The sequence below is a fragment of the Convolutriloba macropyga genome, chromosome 8 (assembly GCF_964194025.1).
Source record: "Convolutriloba macropyga chromosome 8, txConMacr16.3, whole genome shotgun sequence".
Taxonomy (NCBI): Eukaryota; Metazoa; Xenacoelomorpha; order Acoela; family Convolutidae; genus Convolutriloba; species Convolutriloba macropyga.
Genome location: NC_134475.1, coordinates 43580981 through 43606583, shown reverse-complemented (window position 1 = coordinate 43606583; position 25603 = coordinate 43580981). Strand labels below are relative to the sequence as shown.

Here is a 25603-nt window from a genome sequence, read left to right as displayed (position 1 = left end):
TTTGGCTGAAAACCTAAGGATAAAATACAGTCATAAAAGATAATTTGAATTTGATATCGAACCAACCGGTACAAAGATAATTTTAGTTTTCATTCTTATTATCAGCCGGAACATTAATGGTCCGTAATCTCCCCGGACTTTGAAAAAAAAGTTATTGAATTAGAAGTTTCGAAAATGTTGAAAAAATCTTCGAAATCGTCAAAGAAGAATGCTTCTGCTCAACCTGTCTCATCCGACGCTGACTCCAAACGTTCAGATGAAATACTTCAAATCCACTGCGACGACTCAGCGACTTACGAGCAACTCAGAAGAAAACGAGAGGACGTAATACGACTTTTGAAAGGCAATTATCGTATTGCGAGAGTTAAAACTGAGTTGGATCATTATCTGGCAGAAGAATCAGATCTTTGCCGCAGATTAGAGCAATTTGAAAACGAATTCGATCGAAGTGTATTAACAAAAGCCGCTCTCGCGAACGTGGAAAAATGTAACGACTATGCAGAACGATTGAAAAATCACAGAAGTTATATAGAAGAACTGTTTGTAGAAAAGAAGCAAGCAGTTTCGAGAAAGTATGTCACATTTGAGAAGTCATCAGTCTCGTCATTCACTTCTGTAACAGGTGAAGAAGAGAATTTGGGTGCATCTAATGTCGTGGAACCACCGAAGCCTAATCAAGATGTACGTCCGAAGAACTCAACACCTTTGGAAACAGAGAGCAGTGAAAAGAGGAATTCGGAACATCTTGACAGTCAGGTCACACATAAAAGTACTTGTGAGTCTTATTTAGACGCCGAGGAAGCAGCTCATCTTGAAATGCGACGAAAAGAACGTCAACAAAAATCGGTTGAAAAGCGAGCCGAATTGAAACGAAAGAAGGTGCAAATCGAGTACGAGCGAGCTCAACGAAGAGAACGAATCGAGTACGAAGAGCGAATGAAGAAACTCGATGAAGAAACGCAACTTCAACTACTGGAAGGTGAATTGGGCACTTTTGAATTGAGTGGCGAGGTAAAGAAGCCTGTCGAAGACGATTAAAGTCTTCGTGATTTTGAGAAAACTGAAAGAGTTGTTGCAAGATGATACTCCCAAGAAGTTTCCAGGCAAGAACAGATTTTGTGCCGGAGAAAACTGATTCCTTGAGCCATCAGGGACGGAGAGAGTTGTCTTCAGAGATGGAAGACAGATATCGCAACAGATCGTCTAGCGGTGATTCGAATGATTCATTGAGAAGAAATCGTCTTCGAGATTTTGACTATTCAGCAAGGAGAGAAGAACGAGACTATGATGCCGCAAGAAGAGGTGGCCATGCTCACTTTGCATATGCCAGTCATCGGAACATTCCTAAGCTGAAACTTAGAGAGTTTAACGGCGATCCACTGGAATGGCCAGAATGGAGCGGAATGTTTTTGGCTACAATTGACAGTAGTCCGCTGGCAAATGATGAAAAGATGAGTCATTTGAAAAGCCTTGTCACTGGTAAAGCAAAACGTGCAATAATGGGTCTCGGATTCTCAGGTGCTATGTACAATCAAGCGTGGCAAACACTGCAGAAGAAATTCGGACAGTCGCATCACATCGTGTCATCGCAATTGTCCAAGATACAAGAGTTTGCCCCGATACGATACAATGATTCAACTGCGTATATCAAATTTGTTGATGCTATTGCATCATTTGTCGGAGTATTACAACAGTTTGGATACTCTAATGATCTGTTCTCATCTAGTAACCTGGATAAAAATGTCAATAAACTGCCTCATGAAGCCAGACGGAGATGGTTTGCTTATATTGAGAGTCCAGCGAGAGTTGGAAAACTGCCAAATCCATCTCAACTGAACGAGTGGCTGCAAGAAGAAGCTCAGGTTCAGGAGAGACTGCTGAACAGTTCATCAAACAGCAGCAGCAGTTTCAAGAATGACAATCAGAGGAAACCTGACGGAGATAAACGCTCAGGTTTCAAGAAGTTCAACAGATCTTCAAATTCAACTTTCAGTTCTGCCGAAACAGAAAACGCAGAAGATGGTCCCAAGTGCCCACTGGACAGTGAGAACCACCGCATTTGGAACTGTGAGAAGTTTAAGTCAATGAAGATTGACGATCGATACAATGTTGCGAAAGAGAAAAGATTGTGTTTCTGTTGTTTGGCTGCTGATCATTCAGCAAAAGATTGTCCACGCAAACGCAAACGTGGAATTGATGGTTGTGAGAAGAATCACAACAAACTGTTGCATTACAAAAAAAGTCTGATGAAAATAAGCCAACCACCAAGACAGAGAGCACAAACTTGACAAGCAATACTGAGTCAGTAAGAGGACTAATGCAGATTGGTAGAGTGAAAATCTTCGGCAATGATGGCAAGTTCGAAGAAACTCTTGCTTGTTGTGACACAGGTTCAAATCAGACGTGGGTTGATGAAGATCTGCTGAAAAAACTGGATCTTAAAGGAGAATCAATCTCGTTGAATGTCACAGGAATTCACGGAACCCATGTAACTCCATGCAAACAGTGCAGGCTACAATTGGGCCGGCTAATTGCAAGGAGAGCAAGGGGAAGAAGCTTGTTGTTCACAGTCAGAAGAACTTGGAAATTGGAAAGAGTGTCTACAATGTCCAAGAAATGAAACAAACGTATCCGTACCTAAAATGCGTTGGTTTCAAGCAAATTGATTTGAAAAAGGTCACAATTATCTTGGGGCAGAACGCCTACGATCTCATTCGTCCATTGCAGTACAAAAATGGAGGTGATAATCAACCATGGGCAGTTAAATTACCGCTTGGGTGGACAGTTAGTGGCCCAGTCCCAGTCAGTGAATTGCGTTTGAACGCAGCATGTCACATTGCTAATGAAGATGACGTAAAATTGGCTGATATTGTTAAAAAATGGTGGGATATGGAATCCTATGGAACTCTGATGGTTGCTGACAAGCGCTCCAAAGAAGAAAAGCTTGCAAGCGAGATTCTAAATTCAACGATTAAGTTCAACGGCGAGCGATATGAAGTTGGATTACTCTGGAATGGTGAACAAGCAGCTTTGTCGAACAATTTCTCTTCCGCCTTGGGACAACTTCGAGGTTTGAAACGTCGTCTTGACTCTGATGAATCACTGAATCTGCGCTACAGTGATACCATTGCAGCAGATTTCAAGAAAGGGTATGTTTCCATCCTTTCAGACGCAGAATTAGCTGAAACAAGCAATCAGCAAGTTTGGTACGTGCCACATCACCCAGTTTTGAATCCTCACAAGCCAGATAAAGTGAGACGAGTCTGCAATGCCGCCAGCAAGTTCGGTGGTAACTGTTTGAATGATATGTTACTTGCAGGCCCAGGCTTACTTGCAAGCCTGATGGGGATACTCGCAAGATTTAGAGAAAATCAGTTTGCGTTAAGTGCTGATATTGAAGAAATGTTTCTTCAAGTTGAAGTTAGGCCGGAAGACCGCCACTTTCTACGCTTCTTGTGGTTTGACGGGAATAGAAAAATTGTCACTTACCAGTACAATCAACATTTTTTTGGAGCAAAGTTGTCTCCAAATTGTGCCAATTTCGCGTTACAGAGATGTGCGTTGGACAATGCTGAAGGCTTTTAACGAGCTAGCTACATCGCATGTCACAACTTTTATATGGACGATCTTCTTGTTTCCCTAGAAAACAAAAAAGAAGCTGCTGACATTAAAGAAGAATTAACAACTCTTCTTGCCAAAGGTGGTTTCGACCTGACAAAATGGGCTACAAATTTCAACGAAGATGAAGTTCATGACAAAGCCCTAACAATCCTTGGTTTGGAGTGGAATAATATCAATGATTCCTTCAAAGTCTGTAGAGGATTTCAATTTGAAACAGAGAGTCAATGGACTCAGCGGAAAGTGTTGTCAGTTGTATCAAGTGTCTTTGATCTACTTGGATTTTTGGCTCCGTTTGTGATCAGAGGAAGAATCATTTTGAAAGGCATTTGGCAAACAAGACGGCAACAGTGGGATTTTTTTATTGAAGAGAATCTAAACAACCAATTCAGTGATTGGGTAGCAGAGCTAAACGCTGGAGAATCTTTTGAAGTCAATAGATGGTATCAAACATCCAGCGAAAGCGTACGAAACGAGTTACACGTTTTTGGAGATGCTTCTGAAGATGCCTTTGGTGCGGTTGCTTATGTTGTGACTGAAAAGGTGAATGCCGATCGAAAAGTCTCTTTCATCATGGGAAAAGCAAGAGCTGCACCAGTCAAACATCACACGATCCCCAAACTTGAGCTAATGGCAGCTATAACTGGGAATCGACTGAAAGACTCTATAATGAAAGAGCATTCAATTCATTTTCACAAAGTTTACATGTGGTCGGATTCAACAACCGTTATTCAGTGGATTCGATCAAGTATTGAAAAGCAACCAACCTTTGTTGCTAATCGAGTAGCCGAGATTTTGGATTCATCGACTGTAGATGAATGGCATCATGTTGCAGGTGCTAAGAATCCAGCCGATCTAGCAACAAGCGGTCTTAGTTTTGATGATGTAGCAAACAGTAACTGGATACATGGACCAGATTGGCTTAGACAGTCAATATTTCTTCAAGAAGATAATAAGCATCCTGCAGAACAGGAGATGAACGTAAATGTGTTCGTCTCAAAGGATGAATCAGAAGTTTTGATTGTGTGGCAACGTTTCAGTCAATTTAACAGATTTTAACTTTATTCAAGTCCGACAAAACAGTGAACGAGTTAATTGATGAATCAGAGCAAACAATTTGGAAACTTGTTCAGAGCGAAAGTTACGCGAAAGAGCTTACTGATTTGAAAGCGGGTAAACAGTTGTCTTCCAATAGCAAGATAGTTTCGTTATCGCCTTTTATCGATTCAAAAGGAGTCATGAGAGCTAAAGGACGATTACGAAAAGCAGATTTGTCATTCGAGACAAAACACCCAATCATACTGCCGAGCAAACATCGAGCAGTAGAGTTGTACTTGAACTTTCAACACAAAGTCTTTCATCACGAAGGTGTCGAGTATATTCGAAACGAAGTTCAGAAGAAGTTTTGGATTTTCGGGTTGCGAAATGCATTGCGTGCAGTGAAGCATAACTGCGTAATGTGCCGATTGTTTACAAACAGTAAGACACCACAGATAAGCGACCTACCAACTGACAGATTGACGAGCAATGTTCGACCGTTTACGAATAGCGGTGTTGATTATTTTGGACCGTTCGAAATGAAGATGTTTAGACGAACAGTCAAGAAGTGGGTTTGTCTTTTCACATCCTTGAGTGTTCGTGCTGTTCATTTGGAGTTGGTTGATAGCCTTGACACAGCAGCTTGCATTGATGCAGTACACAGATTCGTTGCAAGGAGAGGTCAACCACAATCAATCATCTCTGATAATGGAACAAACTTTGTTGGCGCAGCAAGAGAGTTCAAAGAGGCTTTCCAGGAGTTGCAAAGGGAAACAATCACCAACACATTAGCCGAGCAAGGTATCAAGTGGTCATTTAATCCTCCAGCTGCACCTCATTTTGGTGGCGTATGGGAAAGACTTGTGAGATCTTGCAAGAAAGCGTTGTATAATGTGCTTGGAAAACAAAGTTTGAGTGAAGACAAGCTTCGAACAGTATTGTGTATCGTTGAGCAGTTAATAAACAATCGTCCACTCACAGACGTTAGTGGAGATGTAGCAGATTTGGAGCCATTGACACCAAATCACTTCTTGATTGGTCAAATAAGCGTAAATTGGCCAAATGCGTTATTTTCTGGAACAGCAGCGAGTTACAGAAAACTTTTCCGTGATCAAAACAGTATCCTAGTATCAGTATGGAATAGATTGATGTCAGAGTATCTACCCAGTCTTCAACAAAGAACCAAATGGGCCAAAGAAGAGCCAGAGGAATTGAAGGTTGGAGACTTAGTATGGATCATTGATGAGAATACATATCCATTCAACTTTCCTTTGGGCAGAATAGAGGAACTGTTCAAAGGTGATGATGAACTTGTTCGAGCAGCAACAGTGAAAACTACGACGGGTAGTTACAAGCGACCAATTGTTAAGTTAATTGCAGTAAAAAGTGACCGCAAGTGAAGTTGTTTTTGGAGTTGACCAAAAACTGGGCCGGCTATGTTGCGATCAAAAAACTTTTGATACTCATTTTATATATTTGTTGAGGTCCTTTTGAACGTATATAACTTTGCGAATTCCTAAATAGCCAAATAGTACCATATGAAGTGCCCTAGTAATGTTTTAACTTGTTAAAAGTGCAGAATTTACCCTATAATCAAAAAGTGCTAATTTTGCCTGTTTTTAAAGCGCTGTACCTTCTCAGGAAGTGATCTGAGAACCCTAACCCCCCCTTTGTTTTTCTAGTGGGACCAAACTACGATCAATGGTATAGGTCTCAACTCGTACCTTTGACCTAAATTTCACAACATTTTTTACCTCATTTTTGCCAAATTTATGTTTTACGGTGTATTTGTTATTTTTTGTCAAACTTCGATTACATTTGAGTGTTCATATGTTCCATAATGGTGCTTAAAGGTCAGGTCAAGTCACCACAAATGCCAAACAACTGTTTCCTGTGCTTGTCATTTACTTTAGCCCGACTAATAGTCAGAAAATGTCAGAATTTTCATATTTTATTTATTTAATTTTTACTTTAAACTTGATTATTTGCCCTAATCACGCCACAATAGTGATCGGGTGCTCTTCGTGTGTCATTCTGCTATTTTCGTTCATGAGATTGCTTTATAGTTGTCCTTAAACGGTTCATAGGTATTTAATATGAATTCATAAATGTATTTGTTTAGTTATGTAAACATTGTAAGTCAGTTTTATAACATCACAAGGTGAAGTTGTTTTGATTATATATTTATAATGATAAATTATTAAGTCAGCGAACAGTTGTATTCAAATTGTCACGATATTAATAATTTGAAGCTTTTATATATCGTTTTGGCTGAAAACCTAAGGATAAAATACAGTCATAAAAGATAATTTGAATTTGATATCGAACCAACCGATACAAAGATAATTTTAGTTTTCACTCTTATTATCAGCCGGAACAGGCAACATAGGTCAAAGTAAAGTAACTACTAGTCAACACCCGCCTAATAAAACCACAACGATGTCATCTGTTACTGATGCTAAGGGGCTCCTTCAGGTGATTGAATTGCAGTTGGTCAATTCGTCCGGTTTATATACCAAGGCTTTAGTTTTGTGTGATAACGCCTGCAGTAACTCTTCAGTGGCCGGTAGTCTCGCAGATAGACTCGGTCTGCACGATAAAGCACTAAAACTAACTGTCAAGGGTATTAATACCGAAGAAGTAGTTGATACTAGGATTGTTGAAGTTTCTGTGAAACAAGAAAACATCAGGATTTCGAACCATTTACCATCAACCCTTTCGTTAAAGAGAGTATGAACGTCGGCTCACATATAACTAATGTACTGGCCCTGCAAGAGACTTACCTACACTTAGCAGTCCTTGATCCCGTGTCATATTCCTACAAGGACATTGAGATGATACTCGGACAAGATGTCTATCATTCCATTCGCCCGTTAGAATACTTCTCTGCCGATGAGAAGCGTTCACCCGTTGCCGTACGCTTACCCATAGGTTGGGTCTTAAGTGGTCCGTTACCATCAAGTTCGTGTTTAACCTCAACGTGCTTTAAAGTGAATATCGAACACGACAATGAGTTAGCAAGTCAAGTAAAGTCATGGTACGACATTGAATCCATCGGGGCAAACAAGCAGGTCGACCCACGATCTGCAGCAGACGCAAGGGCTCACAAAATCCTTGAGAGTACAACCACACACATTGGCCTGAGATACGATGTCGGAATGCTGTGGGCAGCAGACAAATCCAAGCTCCCAAATAACTACTTCTCTTCCCTTGTGCAACTAAAATCTGGAAAAACGATTGGCCAAGGATGAAGATCTCAGAGAGAAGTATACTAAAACCATTAAGGAAGATTCATAACAGGGGTATGTAATTGACGTTGAGAACTGGTCTGATAAAGTATGATACCCACCCCACCTTCCGGTTTTAAACCCGAACAAACCGGGTAACCCGAACAAACCCGAACAAACCGGGTAAATCTTCGACAACATCCATATGCCGTCTCTGCCGACATCAAGGGAATGTTTCTACAGGTTGGTGTATTACCATCAGATTAACCATCACTTCGCTTTTTGGGCGTGAGGACCCCACAACTAACGTTGTAGTTTATCAATATACGCGCCATATATTTGGGGCTAAAGACTAAAGACCCGCCCACATGCGCCAAATAGGCCCTACAACGCACTGCGAGAGACAACGCAAAGTTTTACCCCGAAGCTGCAAAAGCGGTTCTTGAAAAATTTTATTTGGACGATAACCTTGACTCAGTGGAGTGGTCTGAGAAAGTCATCAATAGATCGAAAGAATTGGGACATCTTCTCCATCTCGGTGGGTTCAAGTTTACAGAGTTTGTAAGCAATGTGCCAAATCTGGCTGATCAAATTGATGGTTCTCTTCAAGCCACTGAACCCAAGCTTATTCCTTCATGCCAGGATCCCTTCGTGCTGGGGCTAAAGCGGGACCACACTGATGACACTTTAGTTGTGAGTAGGGGTACAAGTTGCGCTATCACCAAGTCATTCACGCAGCGCTTTGTCCTAAGTCTTGTCTTAAAAGTCTTTGACCCTATTGGTCTTGTCGCACCGTTTACTGTTGGTGCTCGACTGATGTTAAAAGACATCTGGCCTGTAACAAGACAACATTGGGATGATGAGCTCCCACGATACATAGTTCAAAGATTTTTGGTTTGGAATGCGGACTTACCAAAGCTTGAACATCAAAATTCCTCGAAGATATTTTACTGGACCCTTTGATAATGTAGAATTGCATATGTTCGGTGACAGTTCACAGGACATTTTTAGTGCCGTCGCATTTCTTTGAGGGCGATTAATAACTCCTACGGGCAAGGTAAACACAGAGCTTGCGTTTGTTTTGGGGAAAGCGCGCGTGACGCCAATGAAAGTAATGACTGTCCCAAAACTGGAATTGCAAGCAGCTCTACTTGCCGCTCGGCTCAAGAACGAAATTATTCAGGCATTTACTGTAACTGCTAACCAAGTATTCATGTGGACAGACAGTACGACCGCTCTTCGGTGGATAAACTCTAATGAAAAGCAACCAATCTTTGTTACAAACGGCGTTTGCGAGATTTTGGAGTAAACCAGCGTTGACCAATGGAACCAGGTCTCAACTAAGGATAATCCCGCTGACGCTGGCACGCGTGGAATGTCCGCTGAAGTTTTGCAACTATGCAGTTGGATCAAAGGTCCACATTTATAAACTAATTCACATTTCCCGTTTGTAACGAACAAAGATGTCAATAAAAACATCAAACTTGGTGTCAACCAAGCAGTCACTATAGAGGATACTGTATCTCTGACTACACCTGTCAAAAACAGACAACTCTCGTTCCTTCAATATTTCCGTTTGATAAGTTTAGTTCTTATCAACAGTACTTGCGCATTGCCGCATAAGTTCTCCGGCTTCTGCCGAAACGTGCCGGCTACCGTAACCTCGATGGTAGCATTACTGACCCTACTGAGCTTGACGAAACTGAGCGTCATCTACAGTACTTGGTGCAGGAAGAGTCTTTTGAAACCTAAATGTGAGATCTTCTTCACAAAAAATCTGCTAAACGGAGCAGCCGAATCGCTCCACATTCACCGTTCCTTACTCCAAATGGACTAATCCGTTCCTCGGGCCGCATCAAGCGGTTAACGGAAGTTGGGTTTCACGTAAAGTACCCAATCATTTTAGATACACGTCATCCTTTGTAAAACTGTTCCTTGAACACACCCTCGTAAAGCATTATCATCAAAGTGTTGAATATCTAGGATCAATTGCACAGGTACACTATACAGTACTGAAACTGAGATCATCTTTGAGTTCCATGAAAGCCCACTGCCTGAGATGCCGAAAATTCCAATCATGTCTGTTATTCCTAAGGAGAGACTTGCTTACCAGTCTCCTCTCTTCACGAACAGACTACTTTGGGCCGTTCTATGTTACTGTCCACCGTACTACTGAGAAACGGGGAGGCTTCCTCTTCACCTGTTTCACTACTGGCGCTGTCCATGTCGAGATAGTTAAATCCATGGACACCAGTTCTTGTGTTATGGGAGTTGAGCGGTTTGTGTCACGTAGGGGTACACCTGCCATGATTTTGGTCGGAAAATAGCACTAATTTTATTGGAGCGGAGAAAGAACTCCGATAAAGTGTCGAAAAGTGGAACATTGTAAATATTTCAGCTGAGCTCGCTCACAAAGGCATAAAGTGGATGTTCAATCCACCCAGCGCACCACATGAATGTGGTAACTGGGAGAGGTTGGTACGCAGTTTGAAGCGCGTGTTGTATACTATTCTTGGCACGCGTCGCCTCACGGATGAGGTGCTGCATACTACCTTTTGTCTCGTGGAGCGTACTCTCATTTCGCGTCCATTTACACCCGTAAGCGCTGATCAGTGCAATTTGAACGCTTTAACGCCCAACCACTTCCTTTTAGGAGAATACTCTACCGGTATTCCGTCTGTTGTCGACAATAATGAATTTAACCATCGTAAACGTTACGCCCGTGCGCAGTCGCACGCCAATGCGATCTGGTCCCGTTGGATCAGAGAGTACGTGCCGACGCTTAACCGACGCTCTAAGTGGCAGACGCCTGCCGAGCAACACCTTAAGACGATTGAATTGGTTTGGATAGTTGAGAAAACCAACTCTAGGGGTTACTACCCAACCGCTCGAAATGTGGATATCCGTTACGGCTCCGATAGCGTCGCGCGCTCCGCCGTTTTACGTATGTCGACAGATTCACTCGTCCGTCCGCTTTAAAAACTTGTACCAGTTTTCCCAACATCTTCTTCCGGGCCGAAGTGTGTTACGTAGTAAATAAAAGAATTTTAGCCAATCAGATTCGAGTGTTTCTAAGCGTTAAAATAAGATTTAAATACGTTCTAATATACGTAGAATGTTGCAAACAAGTTCAATTAATTTAATTTTAAGTAAATATAACCACGATTTGTATCGATTAAAGGGGTTTTAGCTTCAATATTTTTAGGTTATCTAGACAATTGTTGAACGATTGCGAACCTATTTTGACGTCAATAACATCAGACAAAAAACCGGTAAAAGAGCATCAAAATCCTTGCAGTCTAAGTTTTCACTTGTTGTCTTGATCTTATTAATGCTGACACGTTGTTGAATTGTACGTCTTAATGCTTGTACGTTGTCTTATTGACCCTTGTTTGAAAGATACGTTGCTTCATACTATAGCGAATTGAATTCCCGAACTACAGTTCTTACTGAGTTTATATAGTTTATTCCGAAATTTTTCCTCGCAGGGCGATGTTGGTGGATAACTTACTATGCAATTGACCCTCGGTTACATATCAATTTCATTCAACTTATTGTCATTGTTACGTCTCTATTATGTACGAGCCATTGATGTTGCATAAACACGTATTACGTAATCTTTTTCTGTTAGCCTTTATAATATGCATAATCATGTGAACGTTTTTTTGGTGTCTCATTCTCTTTTGAATCCTATTGCATTACAGACATTAAAACACGGTTATTTTACATTTCTTTTCCTATTAGTTGTCTTCTTGATAGAAGATTTAATGCGACCCTCGGTTCACGGTATCAATGTAATCGCTTACCATAGGTCTGCTCTTCCATTCGTACATGACGCCGACTCTTTTAGGACGCAGACAAGGGGTAGGGTGTGTATAAATAAACACATATGAGAAAATATTTCAAGCGAGTTACATCAACATATCATCTGCTTATCATTGAGTCTGATTTTGCGCTAGTATTAGTGTTTTGTACCTTGAACTTCGCACAGCAAAGACGTGATCTAGAACAAATGACAGGGAGCAATATATAAACTCATTGAGGAGCTTATTGAGAACCCAACCCAAGACGACAGATGAGGAGCTAGATGAAGAGTACGCAGTATCACACTTTCTCAGCAACGACGATAAGCCGACTTAGTTAATCTCTTAGTCTCTTTTCCAAGAGGCGAGGCTTTAGTTGCGCGCCACCCCCCCCCCCCTCCCAAAGGCCCCCTGCCAGAACTGCGCTGCCAATCTACACTACGCGGGAGTTGAGGCTGAGTCTACGCGGGACAACCCGGCCACCATAGCACTTACACCTGAGCTAGCTCGCACTAAGTCAAGAGTACTTGGTGCTATAAGTTAGAGTGTTGGCGGTACCACTTGCACTTCGGTTCCGTCGAGAGCACAAGCCCAGGTTTAGACACCAAAGGGTTGTCGTACTCTCAAGATCGCAACACTCGCCACCCGAGCATCCTTTTCAGGAAGCTCTAGCTAGCTCAGTGACCTGCAAGCTCCCTGGTGTAACTGCTCCAAGAAGAATTCCCTCGAACGATGAGACTAGTTGGAGGCAAAGGAATCCCGGTGTTAGCCGTCCTGAGCCAAAGACTTGAGGCTAGCACTACAGTGTATAGATAGGCGGTAAGCTGCTAGTCTCACTCTCAGTGAGAGGGGGACCGAGCAAGACGTCGCGAGGACGAGCAAAGAGTGCTAGACGTCGCGAGACGCCGCGATCCCAGACGAAGAGGTTGCAAGAAGACAACTCTGCCCACATAGTGGGTGAAGATAAGAGACGCACCACTGTACTCTGCTCGTCCAGTCTGAACCAATAAGCTCCTGTGTTGGGACATTGAACATCGCCTCTCTCCCTTTCAGTCATCGAGTCACGAGCCCCTTTTAACTATACAAAGAACAACTCTGCTTTTACCCCTGCACAAAGAAGAGAACTCTCATCTCGAGCTTTTAGACTGTACAAACATCCAACTCGAGCTTCCTAGACAACAACTCCAATTTTACCTCTGTACAAAGACGAACCCTGTATAAACTCTCATCTCGAGCTTTTAGACTGTACAAACCTCCAACTCGAGCTTTTAGACAACAACTCTACTTTTACCTCTGTACAAAGACGAACCCTGTACAAACTCTCATTTCGAGCTTTTAGACAACTCCACTTTTATCTCTGTACAAAGACGAACCCTGTACAAACTCTCATCTCGAGCTTTTAGACTGTACAAACTTCCAACTCGAGCTTTTATCAACCCCCGCTTCAAGCTTTTACCCCTGTACAAACATCAATTTCGAGCTTTTTACAACTCTAGTCTTTCAAGCCATCTCAGTAATGTCTCTTCGCAATCCTTTCTCCCTTAACGCGAAGATCTTCCAACCAGCTGCCTCAGCAGTGAACTGCTCTGCTCCAAGTCTTGACATATCTCAAGCCTCCAACCTCGACCAAAGTCTAGCAACGAGCCACAATCAAAGCCAGAGAAAACGCAAAGCAACTGATGGACCCCGAACCAGCTCCAAGATTAGAAAGAGGCAACCTGAGCAACATATAAAAGTAGTCTACTTCACATTTGAACATGAAACACCGAGCCACAGAGAATTCAACCAGCAGCTGAAGAACTTAACTGGCAACCCGAACTACGGAGAAGTGAGGCGAAGTCAGAACGGAAATGGCTACTCAATGAAACCAAGAACTATCGAGATAGCAAAGACGATCACTGCAAATAAAGTCAAGGAAGCATTCGCAAACTACCAAGTCAAACTAAGCACTGCTGCCACCAACCCAGTGAAACCGAGCTTCGTCATAACAAGTGTAAACCAAGACATCGATCCTGAAGACGTTAAAAGTGAGCTGCAAAGTCAGAACATAGAGGCAACATCAGTACATAGAATAACAAGTCGTGCAACCAACCAACCTACGAGGCTCATAAGAGTATTTACGAACACAGAAACAACTGCCAGGAATGCTGTTGATAACGGTGTCAGAAATTTCAATCAGAGAAAGAGATGTGAGCGATCAAGACTAGAGCCCTCGGTAGTACAATGCTTCAAATGCCTCCAATATGACCACAAGGCGAAGGACTGCCCGAACGATCTCAAATGTAGACGATGTGGCGGAGAGCATGTTATAAGAGAATGTAATGTTGCTCCAGAAAGTGCCAAATGCTCTAACTGCGGAGAGAGTCACTCTGCAAATTATCGAGGCTGCTCCAAGTACCAAGAAGCAGGAGCTAGCAGCTACGCTGATGCAGTGAAGAGCAAGGCACACTCTAGTCCGCAAAGCTCTCTGAACAAGATTGAAGAAGTCCTCAGCAACATCGACAAGAGGCTCGAGAAAATAGAGAGCAACCTCACTGAAAGGGTCCAAATACTTGAGAACAAAGTAGCTGAACTAAACAACAAGATCAATCTGGCGGAGCAAAGAGAACAAAATAGCATGACAATTATTGCAGCCATGATACAATGCTTCTTCGATTCCCCAAAACAAAAGATAAACATCCTCCAGGCTCTAAACGTTGTCTCTGGCCATAACTACAGTCAAGTTAAATATGATGCAAAGATTAGAGAATTCAAGCATCAATTCGCAAGCGAACGAACTTCAATTCAACATGGCAAACCTTAAAGTTGCTCAACTCAACGTCAGAGGCTTGAGACCAAAGCTCAGAGTTATTGAACCAATTTTATTAGACAAGGGCATTCATGTAGCCTGTTTTAACGAGACCAAAACGAAGCAGCCTCCTCATCTGCGTAATTTTATCTTAGCTGCAAGCATTAACGACAATATACATGGCTCAGCCATATATATAAGAGAGGGACTAAACTACACACTGCTAGACCACAAATTCGTCAAAAACAACTCTAAAACCAACGAGAAGCTGCATATAAGACTCAAAGAATCTGATGTTGACATTACTCTGATATACTGTTCACCCGGCAATGAGATTGAAGCAAGTCACTTGGTCAGGCACAATAAAAAATGCATAGTGGTGGGAGATTTTAATCTCCAGAACATAAACATAAACCCTATGTCCACAAAGAGCGATGCAACAGGTCGAGTCGTTGAGGAACTTCTGGATGAAGAATACATACTTCTGAATAAAGACCTCAAAACGCATGAGAAGGGATCCGTTTTAGACCTGCACCTGTGCTCTAAGCCTTTGGCAAAATACTTTGTGAAGTTCGAAATATTTGAAGAGACTCTGAGCGACCACTATATGACCATCAGCGAATTCAACCTGCGAGCTTCAAAACTTAGATCACTGCGGCCAAATTGGAAATGCTTCAGAGAGAAGGTGAGTTGCTACAGAAGCCAGTACGCAGATTTGAACAGCAGAGCAGAAAGCATAGCAACCCACATTCAGACGTGCTACGAGAGCAGCCTCAAAGAAGCTAAACCAATACGAAACAAAGAAATAGTCGCGCTCACCAGAAAGAAACACCAGCTGTAGAGAAAAGTCAGAAAACTGAGAAGACTGGGCATGAGAGGATACTCAGAGGAGAGATACCTCACATCAGAGCTAAATAGAACATCGAGAAAGCTCTCACAATCACTAATACAAGAAAGGCAGAATCAAGAACTGAAGACGGTGGCCAGCATGAACTCAAATGGGAAGGGCATCGATTTCTGGAAGGCTTACAAGAAACTCACGCAATCTAGTAAGAGCAAGGCAAACCAGCTTAAAATTAGCACGTAGGAGTCAGCAGATAAATTTGCTGAGAAACTTAAACAGAATATGAGAATGCATGAGGCCGTAACTCAGGAAGCTGAAGAGATTGAAGATCTAGTTGAAACATGCATGAACGAGAATGAAATAGCACAGTATCGCCTGCCCCCTAACCACCGCGAAACTACAGTCGAGGTTGAACAACTGAGAAACATCAAAGGGAGGAAAAGCACTGCTCCAGGCCCTGACGGAATATCGTATAAAATATTGAAACAGCTACCAGACGCAATAATGAAAGAACTCAGTGACATAATACAAAGCTCTCTAAAGGATGGAATTGTGCCTGATTGCTGGAAAAGATCCAATGTCTCTATGCTGCCCAAGCCAAATAAAGACCACTCTGATCTCAAGAATTACAGACCTCTCTCCCTCACAAGTTGCATCGGTAAATTGTGCGAAGTTGTTATCAAGGAGAACTTAAACAAGCACTGTGAAAGTAACGATATATTCACCAACGCGCAAGGCGCATACAGAGCAGGTCGCTCCACAACTGACAACTTACTCTGTTTAAGCGAACATATTTTCAATGAAGCCCTCTGGAAGCAGCCAACCGCAGCAGCTTTTCTCGATGTTCAGCAGGCATTCGATGCGGTGTGGCATAAAGGACTAATCTATAAAATGCAGCTAAACAAAGTGCCAGAGTGGATCATAAAATGGACCGTAAGCTATCTCAAAGACCGAGAGCTGACTGTAATATACCAACAGGCTGTGGCCAACAGCTTCAAACCAAGTGCAGGAGTACCACAGGGCAGCGTAATCAGCCCTACACTGTTCAACATCTATGTCAGCAGTCCAGAAGTCTCGAATGCAAACATCTCCCAATATGCAGATGATATTGCAATATACACGAGTGGCAGAAACTGTAGAGCAGCTACTTTCAAACTACAGAAGGCTCTCAACTCACTGGACATCTTTGCAACCTTTGGAAAATCAAAATTAATCCTTGAAAACAAACTTCATGTTATTGACCAGAAATAGAGACAAAAGCCACCACCATCTCAAACTGCAAGACGTAATTCTAAATCCATCGAAGACGTCTACTTTTCTCGGAGTTGAGTTGAACGATAATCTAACTTGGGCAGCGCAGATCAGGAAGATTGAAAACAAGATGTTTGGGAGAATAAATGGCCTCATGATGCTGAAAGCGAAAGGTGTCAACTCTAAGTGCCTCATATTACTATATAGAGCAACGATACGACCAATTATGGAGTACGCTTCGCCGGCATGGGCGAATGCCCCCAAGCACAGCATCATGCGACTTCAAAGACAACAAAACAAAGCCATAAGAGTAGCATTAGATCTACCCAGATGGACGTCGTCAGAAGAGCTACATAATGCAGCGAACCTTCCCAGAGTGAGCACACTTCTAGCCCAGAGAAATATACAATACCTCAAGAGAGCTTCTAGCAACAATGCAGCAATAAGAGAACTGATCCAAGATCAACTTACTAACACGACCACTGAACTTCAATACATTACACCTGTACAGACGATACTGTTTGAAACAGCGAAAAAAAGACTCGGCAATATGGGCAGTCCCTAGGACTTTTTATCGCAATTTCAATTTAATCAATCTTTTCTTTTAATCGACTTTCTATCTCTCTTTGATGGCCTGTGTGTTTTATTGAGCAACGGACATATGGAACATATACACAACTAACTCATCATCTTCTTCTCTTCTTCACTTTTTGGTGGCCTAATCTCAATCCTGACTCTGACTCTTTCTCTTTGCAACACGAGCAACGCTAGACGCCTAGTTGGGTTCCATGACTGAGAGCACGATCTGAGAAAGAATACACGAAGACAAGAGACAGTCAATCTCAGCGAGCCAAAGAAACTCAAGTCCCCCCCCCCCCCTCGGGAGACTTACAGCCTCGGTACAATGGGAGCAATATATAAACTCATTAATCTATCTAAGCTATTCGATTAGCTCTCTTTTTTATGTACGACCGAAAAAAAACAAGTTTTTTTCTGAGCAAAATGAAGAGCCCAAGTCCTTAAGAGAGAGATCAAAATTTTTGCCATGAAATGAATTTTTATCAAACTTAATATTCAATTGAGATTTGAGGTCTTGACCATCAGCATGATTGTAGGTATGGATCTTTCCATGAATTTGAATCTGCTGAAGTATGGATACTACAGCCATTTCTTCATTCTTTTCACTACTGGAACGAGTTCAATTAAAGTTTGGATCATATATCCAATTTTGGTATGGATGGTCTTTACATGCGAACTTTTGGTCAAGCACGATAAAGCATGGAATTCTTATCGAGCCGAAGTTTGGATCGTAGGTAATTCTGGCATGTCCGGGAATTTTCACGCGGAAAAGTAGTTTGGATGGGTGCTTTAAACCATTTCCAACGATTACAGCAAAGTGGCGAGCAGCCTGACAACATTTTTTAAAATTGATAAAATTGGAATCAGTTCGTTATTCCTGACCTTGAAAGTCAAAATGTTTGTCAGTTATCATAGCAACTTGTTAGCTGTTACGTTTAGTAGATTGTTTACTTATGACGTGATTTATATTCTGAACCAGTGTAGTTCTGGTCAGCACAATTAAAAAACACTTTGCGATTTAAAGAACTGTGTAAATAAAAAGTAAAAAGCGGCTTTCAAAAACTTCAACTTGAAGACAAACCGTGGCAAAACTATTCTACGCTGGCCATGCTTCGTAATAGTAATTTGCGATTAAACTAACTCATGGTGTATAAAAATTTGAACAATTACTTTTTTTCTGTTTCAGTAGTTACACATTTAAGTGCATGAGTTTATTTTTGAGCATATGTAGAATTGTTTAAATTGGTTAAATTAGTTTTAACGTGAGTATGTGTGCTTTATGACAAAAGTGTCTGTTTGTATAATTTACCTTGGGCGAAATTATTGTGATTGTGAACAATGAGCAGTAACCTGGATAAATTGTTGGCCCAGAAACCCTACTCAAAAAACAAATCTAGCTCTGTAGAAGGTAAATCTTAAAATTTGCTTTACAAGCAATATAGTTTTGAGCCAAAAAAGACGAATTTTTCTCTATTGCCTTATTTACTTTCCTGTGCTTAACAGAAACATCAAAATCCTAAATAATATGGGCAGACATTTAAGCTTTCAAAGTTGCTAAGAAGGTTAGGAACTCGATGTCTTCAATGGAGTGTTTCGATGTCGCCAGGAAATGTTTTTTTTTCGTGCGCGTTTTTATGGACTAATCGAAAAACAATGGCTGCCTAAAAACAAAAAGTTCTTTTAGGCTGAAAGAAGACCCGTACTTAAGTCTAAAACGTAAAGTTATCAGTACGACGGCGGACTCGAATTTTCTATCTGAATCATATAAATTTCAGAGCACTTTAATTTTGAAACTTAACAATTCCATCTAGTACAGAGTGAAGACAAGTATTTTCAGTCTAAAAATGGTAGGTTTCAATTGCCTTTGAAAGTCTTACTACTTGAGATGGAGTACTAGGGGTCCTGGAGCTCGAGGAATTAGTGAACTCTGATTATAACTTCCGACCACAGTCAGATTCAACCGTACAAAAATCTGATCAGAGGCGGTCTTGAGCGCACTTTTTTCTGACTGAAGTGAGTTTAATAGCATAAAGGTGTGATATTAAAGCAAGGGAAGTTATAATCAGAACTGACTATGAAGAGTGTTTCAGTTTGATTCGAAAAATAACAATATCAGCGAGAACAATATATGGTATTAGATAGATTGATTGCCTATGTATGCGAAACATCAACAACGTACCCAAAAAATTTCGGTCATCAAAAAACGAAGGATCTGTTAACTAAACTTGAACGAATTTCTGGAGCGTTCACCTTCAAATAGCAACTTCACAGCGCTAAATTAACTTTTCATTTTTAGGAGAAAAAATAAACTCATTAAAATAGCTAATTTTGTGATATGAGCAAATAGTAAATGTTTATCAGACTATATGAGCAATTTTGTAATGCCTCAGATATAAGTCACACTGTCTTTTCAAATTCAAATTACTTGTTTAAAAAAATAGCATTTTCAGCGTTCACACTATTTCGCTAATTTTTTAAAATGAGATTTTCTTTCCAAATTCCCTTCTCTCCAAATAACTTAAGTATAGATGAAAATTATAGACCGAAATCAAAACGTATAGACCGAAATCAAAGAAAACCCAATTAAGATTAATTTCAGAAGTTTCCCTCTCGATACTAATTGTCGATTAAGAGGACAATTATCAGCTTAGCGATTACACGTATACTTGTTCGCAGGAATTATTGTCTATAAATTGTGTGTCAAGTAATTACAAATAAAATTGGGGCAATAAAGTTTCGCTAATTTTATGTTGAATGTTGAGGAAATGGTTTACATTTATTTGCGATAACTGGTTACAAAATGTGAGCCTTTTCCACGAAATAAGTATCTTTTTTCCATTTTGTGTCACTGTATTCCATCGTTGAGAATGGTATATGAGTAATAAAAACTGGCGGCAGAGTTTTGACATTCGATTCCACGAAAACAAAAAATTTGTTGAGATTTGCTTTTTTGGACATTGGCCACGTAACGCTAAATTTTATTAATGATTTATGATAATTAGCTTTTTTGCTTTTTGCATTATGTTTGTCGGACACAAATTTATTAACTATACAAGAACTTATAAAATATTTACTTCGCAGATTGAGATCGTGGGTTCAAATTAAATTCAATCAGACCTTTTTTTCTGTCTCACTGCTTTTTTTAATTGTTCCGACCCCCACTTTAGTGGGGAGGGAGGAACTATATACTCAAATGGGTTTTTTTTGTTCAGTCAATTTTGGCCGATCGATATAATCATCGTAGAGAGTTGTGAGTGGTATCATTAGAAAGCCAGTCCAACGTAGAATAAGGCATTAATTTTTTTTCATTTTCCGCTTTTCTGGGAGGTATCGAGGTTTAAAGTTTGTGAATAATTGCTGTTTTTATTCACATTTTCAGTATTTTTGACCAAATTTTTGTCAATTTTGCTTAAAAAATGTAAAAATTGTTAACTGTACTGCTTTTTATTTCATCTCTAAGGATAAAAGAGGGTTGCTGAGTTCTTCAATCCGAGTTTTTTGGCTAATATTTATGCTAAATTTTTCAAAAATAAGACTTTTTTCGAAAAAAAAATAGGACCACATTTGCTTTTTTTTAGCCCACCTGCTTTAAATTTGCTGGGAGTAGACACCTTAAAACAGCGGTCGAAATCTTCTTAAGCTCAGAAAGGAGCTAGTTGTAATCCCGCTGGCTTTATGAGCGTTCTGAATTAGAATTTTGCAAGTTTTTTGCAAATTTAAACTCGATAACTACAAAAAAATTATTTATAAATAAAGCATTATTTATTTTTTTGAAAAACTGAAAATTTTATTTAAAAATTGATTTTTTTTCGCAATCTTTTGAAACATTGAATGTTTTGTTAAACGCGCAGTAATATCTGCGCTGATCTTGATCTCACAGTAGATCCTTACGATAAAAAAAATTTTTAGATTTAAATGGGGCGCGACCTTTTTTTCAAAGCATTTCCGCTATGTAAATGTTTTTATGTAAATTACTAACAAGAATCTCAAATCAGGGCTCAATTAATGTCAGATACTATTTGCAAAAGAGATGTCCATAGAAATTATATTATGGTTTAAGAGTTAAGCTCCGGGTTTTTATGGCTCTGTCGAATTGTTTTCGTAAAAATTTTATAGACTTCTTGAGTTTTGCCTTCATTTGTTATAATTTTGTAGCCCAACAACTTAGTGTCCCCAATCAAAGATGTAGTTAACTTTTTTGTAGGTATAGATGGTCCTAGACAACTCTTTCAGTTGTTATCTAATGTCTCTTATGACTTTTGAATATATTTGCTTTAAGAAAAGATCGGTGAACTTTTGAACTTGCCACTATTTTATCTTATTTATCTCAACTTCGGGCGCAGCCTCAATAAAAACAGGCAAATACCAATTCCGTGCGAGTAATACATTATTGGTGGAAACGGTTTTATATTCATATTATGTTTTCCTTGTTTTAAAACTACGCGTTTTCAAATATTTTTTTTTCATTTTCATTTTTGTGCATAATTGAGTTTTTTTTATGAGTCCATTTCGTTTCCTTGTCGAATTATCACAGTATTGGCAAATCTAATTGAAAGAAAACATAGTAGGAAACTCGAACAGCGTTGGAAAAATGCGTATCTGTATAAATTAATTGTTTTTGTTGAATAGTTTATGCTTTTTGGGCTGAGACCAAGTTATCTAGCAAAATTTTGTGGATTTTTTGTTGTTTTTCAATTTTTGTTTTTCATTTTATTGTTGTCCGTCATATACTTTTGATAACAATAGGTCTCAATTGCTTCCCCAGGATTTATAACACCACCTAGATAAAGATTTCAGTTTATAGCTGTTTGTTTTAATGACATTCAAATTAAATTTTTTAAACAGTTTTCTTTCAACTGTCTCTTTTTGATTTCAATTTGGTCGTCATGTAACTAAATCTCATTGATAAAAAATCTCAATTACGTTTGATGATTCATCCACTTTTTTTGCGCTTTGTTATACGTTGTGACTGATTGCTTCGACCATTTATTTTCAAAAAAATTTTCGAGATTTATACTGTCCAATTTTCGGGTTTCTTTTTGTTGTCGTGTCTACGTTGTCCTTTCATAGGGAGGGCTCGTTCATTTTAGGATGAGGAGAAAATGATGATTTTTATTTCTTGTGGGTAGCATCTTATAAGTACAGTGCCTTAAATAGTGTGATGTCGTAAAATTGTTTGAAGTTTTGGCTTCTTTGTGTGTTTGTTATGTATTTGTTATCTTGTGGGGTCATGGCGTGGTCTCATTATTAAAAGGCCCAATTGGCTTCCTGAGGTATTGCAACTTAATCCATCGCTTTTTGTTGAAATCTTAAATCTGTTATGACTTTTGGAAATATTTGTTTCCAAAACAAATTTGGGTTTTCGAGCTTTGTCATTTTTTAAACTTTTAAGATTTTTGGTCGAATTGTAGTTCAGTCTTTGTAAACACAGGTCACAACCCGTTTGCAGTGAGTTATAAATTAACCCATGTAACAGTTTTAGCTTCAAACTTTTCTTCTGCTTTTTTACTACTTTTACTACGAGACCTCATAAAATTTTTGAGATTTTTATAATTGTACATTTTAGAGAATTTTTGTTTTCTTTTTGATTTATAAAAATAATCGTCAGTCCCATTGGCTTCAAAATTTTGCGCAATTGCAGATTGGACTCTGGCATGTCTCAATTGCTTCCTATGGATATATAAATGAAAATTTCAGTGATTTCAGGTGATATCTTATGACATTAATAACTGTGAAGTTAATTGTTTTCAAAAATAGAAACGTATTTTTTAACTTTGCACCTCTTTGCTTTTTCGTCGACCTGTTAACCAGTTGCATTGAGAACCGCTCCCATATTTTTCCTGATGAAGTATAGGTTAAACTGGTTTGTTTAGATTTTATCTGACGCGAGTTTGATTTTGTTATGAATTTTTTTATTGTAGACATCTAGTTGTGGTCGTAAATGATGTTTGTTTTTTGATTTTTTAATGTTCCTTTTTAGTAGTTCTAATATCAAAAACTGTCATCGGCCCTGTAGCGTGGCATCATTATATTCCATTGGTTGTTTATTGAACTATTTCTATATTTTTGATCTCTTCATCATTTGATAGCCAATTAAGTTAAGAATGTGGATGAGCGGGGTCGGAACATTATGTGCGTACGCACATTACCGAGCCTCCTGGTTCATTAGAAATTATGGCTCTATTCTGTTTCCCCCTCCCAGCTTAGTGAGCATAAATTGTTTTTGACCCCCAGGCACACGTGCTATTTTCTTACATAGTAACGTGCTATAACAACATATAATTTGTAACATAAAAACCACGGGGGGGTTTATGTTACAAATTATATGTTGTTATAGCACGTTACTATGTAAGAATATAGCAAGTGTGCCACATCGAAAACCGCTATAACCAATACGTTCATTAAAAATTTCAACTCTCCATTTAGAACTTTTCACGTTCAAAATGATACCGAATTTCAGCTTACGTAATTAAGTCCAGAGTTTTGTGCACTCAACGCCTTCTGATGCAGCCATTGACATCATACCAGCCTAAAACTATTTCGCATGACCGCTAACTCCATGGTACGCTTTATATCTTAGATTTCCCAGTAGGGTCTCTCATGAGTTTTCTTTAGAGGTCTGTTCGCTGTGACCTCAATTTGGTTTAGAGGCTTAATAAATAAAAATAGAGTGCTGTGGTTTCTTCAGGCTTAGATGGCCAAAATGGTGAAAAACCGGGAGCAGATGGTGGGAGCCAGTCAACATCAGCTGACAGATATAAGGATTTAGCTATGAGAGGTAAACCACACCATCTTTCTAACTGGAAGCACAGCTTTCATCTTCTGATTATAAACATGGAAAGTTTCCCCCACTTGCACTTTCTAGTGGGAAATCTATTATAAAATGATGAAACGGGAACCTGACAAGAACTTTGGGAACGGTACACCGAGGTCTAAGCTGCACCAGAAAGTGCAAGCGGGAAAGCCTAAGGTGCACCGGAACAAACAAGGGCAGTATAGTAAAGAACATCTTAGTTTTTCATCTTGGTTCGAATAATTGCTCACTTCTTAGGTATCATACAAAACATCATATGAATATGAATCCTTACGTATTTGCCTTTTAGATCTTTGAATGAAGACAAGTCAAATACGCGCGGGGCGTGACTATTATGGTATCAAAAATTATATCATAATGATAACCAAGTAACCATTAGTTTTGATTTGTCTCATCGTAACTTCTTTCGAGTTTTTTGTTTTAAAAAGATGCGGATCAAAGTTGGCTTCCAACAATTATTCTCCGGTTGTTTCAGCTTTCTCAATAAATTTTTATACAGGGAAATATAACATCAGAAAGTTTAAAACAATCATCAATTTTTCATTGTTATTTGAGTTGCAATACTGTTGGAGATCAATTTTCCTGCTATCCTTTGGCGTTCAAATTTATTAAAAATCATAGAAGACACTAGTTATCTAGGTAACGATTTGAAGACACTATTACCAATTCAGAGCAATCACGCACACACCACACGCAGTCCCCCCGCCCACACACACGGCGACGTCTTAACAAATAGACGTACCAAATTGTAGAATTTTCAACGAGATTGTTTGAGAAATTTTAAATTTTACTTTATTGTGGTACCCCTGAATGCTGACCCCGCGTAATCATAATTTTTTTAAATATCTCTGAAAATCTCACGCTCAAAAATTGTCAAGCCAGCTTTCTTTTCTGCATGACCTCTGCCACAAATCATCTCTTAGATAGAGATATTTGTTGAGTTAGTTAAATCCTTTTGCTTGCTTTGCTAAAACTTAGAATTAATTGCAATGAAAGAGGTTTGTATCATATTTTATAAAGAATTTGCACAGTTCAAAGATTTTTATGAAACAAAATTTCTGAAGCTTGAAAAACGCAACAAAAAATTGAAAGGAAAATGAACAAACAAACTCAACAAACCGTTTGATACACTCGCACTTTACTTGATGAGACTGCAATTGTTATATTTAGTTCATACTTCATCTTATCGCATACTTCAGCTCATCTTATTTGAAAACAAAATGCGTGATTTATTTTTGGGGAAAGTACAAAAAGAGATTGTTTAACCAATATTATTAAAAACATTAACTGTAACATCATAGAGTTCCATGAGGCAATCGTAATAGAATGATACTATTTATAATAATCGCTATTTATAATAATAATTTTCGCATAAAAGTAAACCAACTGAATTTTGCCAGGTCTTTGTTTAATCAGTTAAATGACGTGTTTTTCTTGGAAACTACTGGTTATTGTCCAAAGTCCAACTGGATATAAAAATTGTAAATTGATATCAGTTTTTATGGTCATTGTTTTTAACTCAGTAAGTGAAACTAAAAGAGTCTCTGTTTTCTTGCTCAGAATGTTAAAATTCATTTGTATGACCCTTGATTCACAATAGCGTCGAATTTCGTTTTTCCGCTTGTTTGGAGATCAAAAATT

General features: G+C 39.4%; 2 protein-coding genes across 5 annotated transcripts in view; both read left to right on the top strand.

The window, feature by feature from the left end:
• The first annotated feature begins 1079 nt into the window (after positions 1 to 1079).
• On the top strand, positions 1080 to 6056 carry LOC142345064 (uncharacterized). The gene is made up of 4 exons (XM_075397146.1): positions 1080 to 2128; positions 2472 to 3289; positions 3644 to 4599; positions 4752 to 6056. Exons 1-4 carry the CDS (start codon positions 1080 to 1082, stop codon positions 6054 to 6056), a joined length of 4128 nt encoding a protein of 1375 aa, XP_075253261.1.
• Positions 6057 to 18324: 12268 nt separating this feature from the next.
• LOC142344747 (uncharacterized) overlaps positions 18325 to 25603 on the top strand; it is a 43460-nt gene continuing 36181 nt past the window's right edge. For 2 of the 4 annotated variants that reach the window (XM_075396640.1, XM_075396638.1), the window contains exons 1-2: positions 18325 to 18556; positions 23837 to 23926. In XM_075396640.1, the coding sequence (XP_075252755.1) occupies positions 18487 to 18556; positions 23837 to 23926 (160 nt within the window). In that variant the 5' untranslated portion in view covers positions 18325 to 18486. The remainder of the gene's footprint in view (positions 18557 to 23836; positions 23927 to 25603) is intronic. The other 2 variants (XM_075396641.1, XM_075396642.1) reach the window with 1 other exon arrangement.

Coding starts and splice junctions, on each gene's coding strand:
- LOC142345064 (XM_075397146.1), top strand. CDS start 1,080: ATGATACTCCCAAGAAGTTTCCAGGCAAGAACAGATTTTGTGCCGGAG. Junction 2,129..2,471: donor GTTGCGAAAGAGAAAAGATT/GTGTTTCTGTTG, acceptor TGAATGTCACAG/GAATTCACGGAACCCATGTA. Junction 3,290..3,643: donor TGCCGCCAGCAAGTTCGGTG/GTAACTGTTTGA, acceptor TTGTTTCCCTAG/AAAACAAAAAAGAAGCTGCT.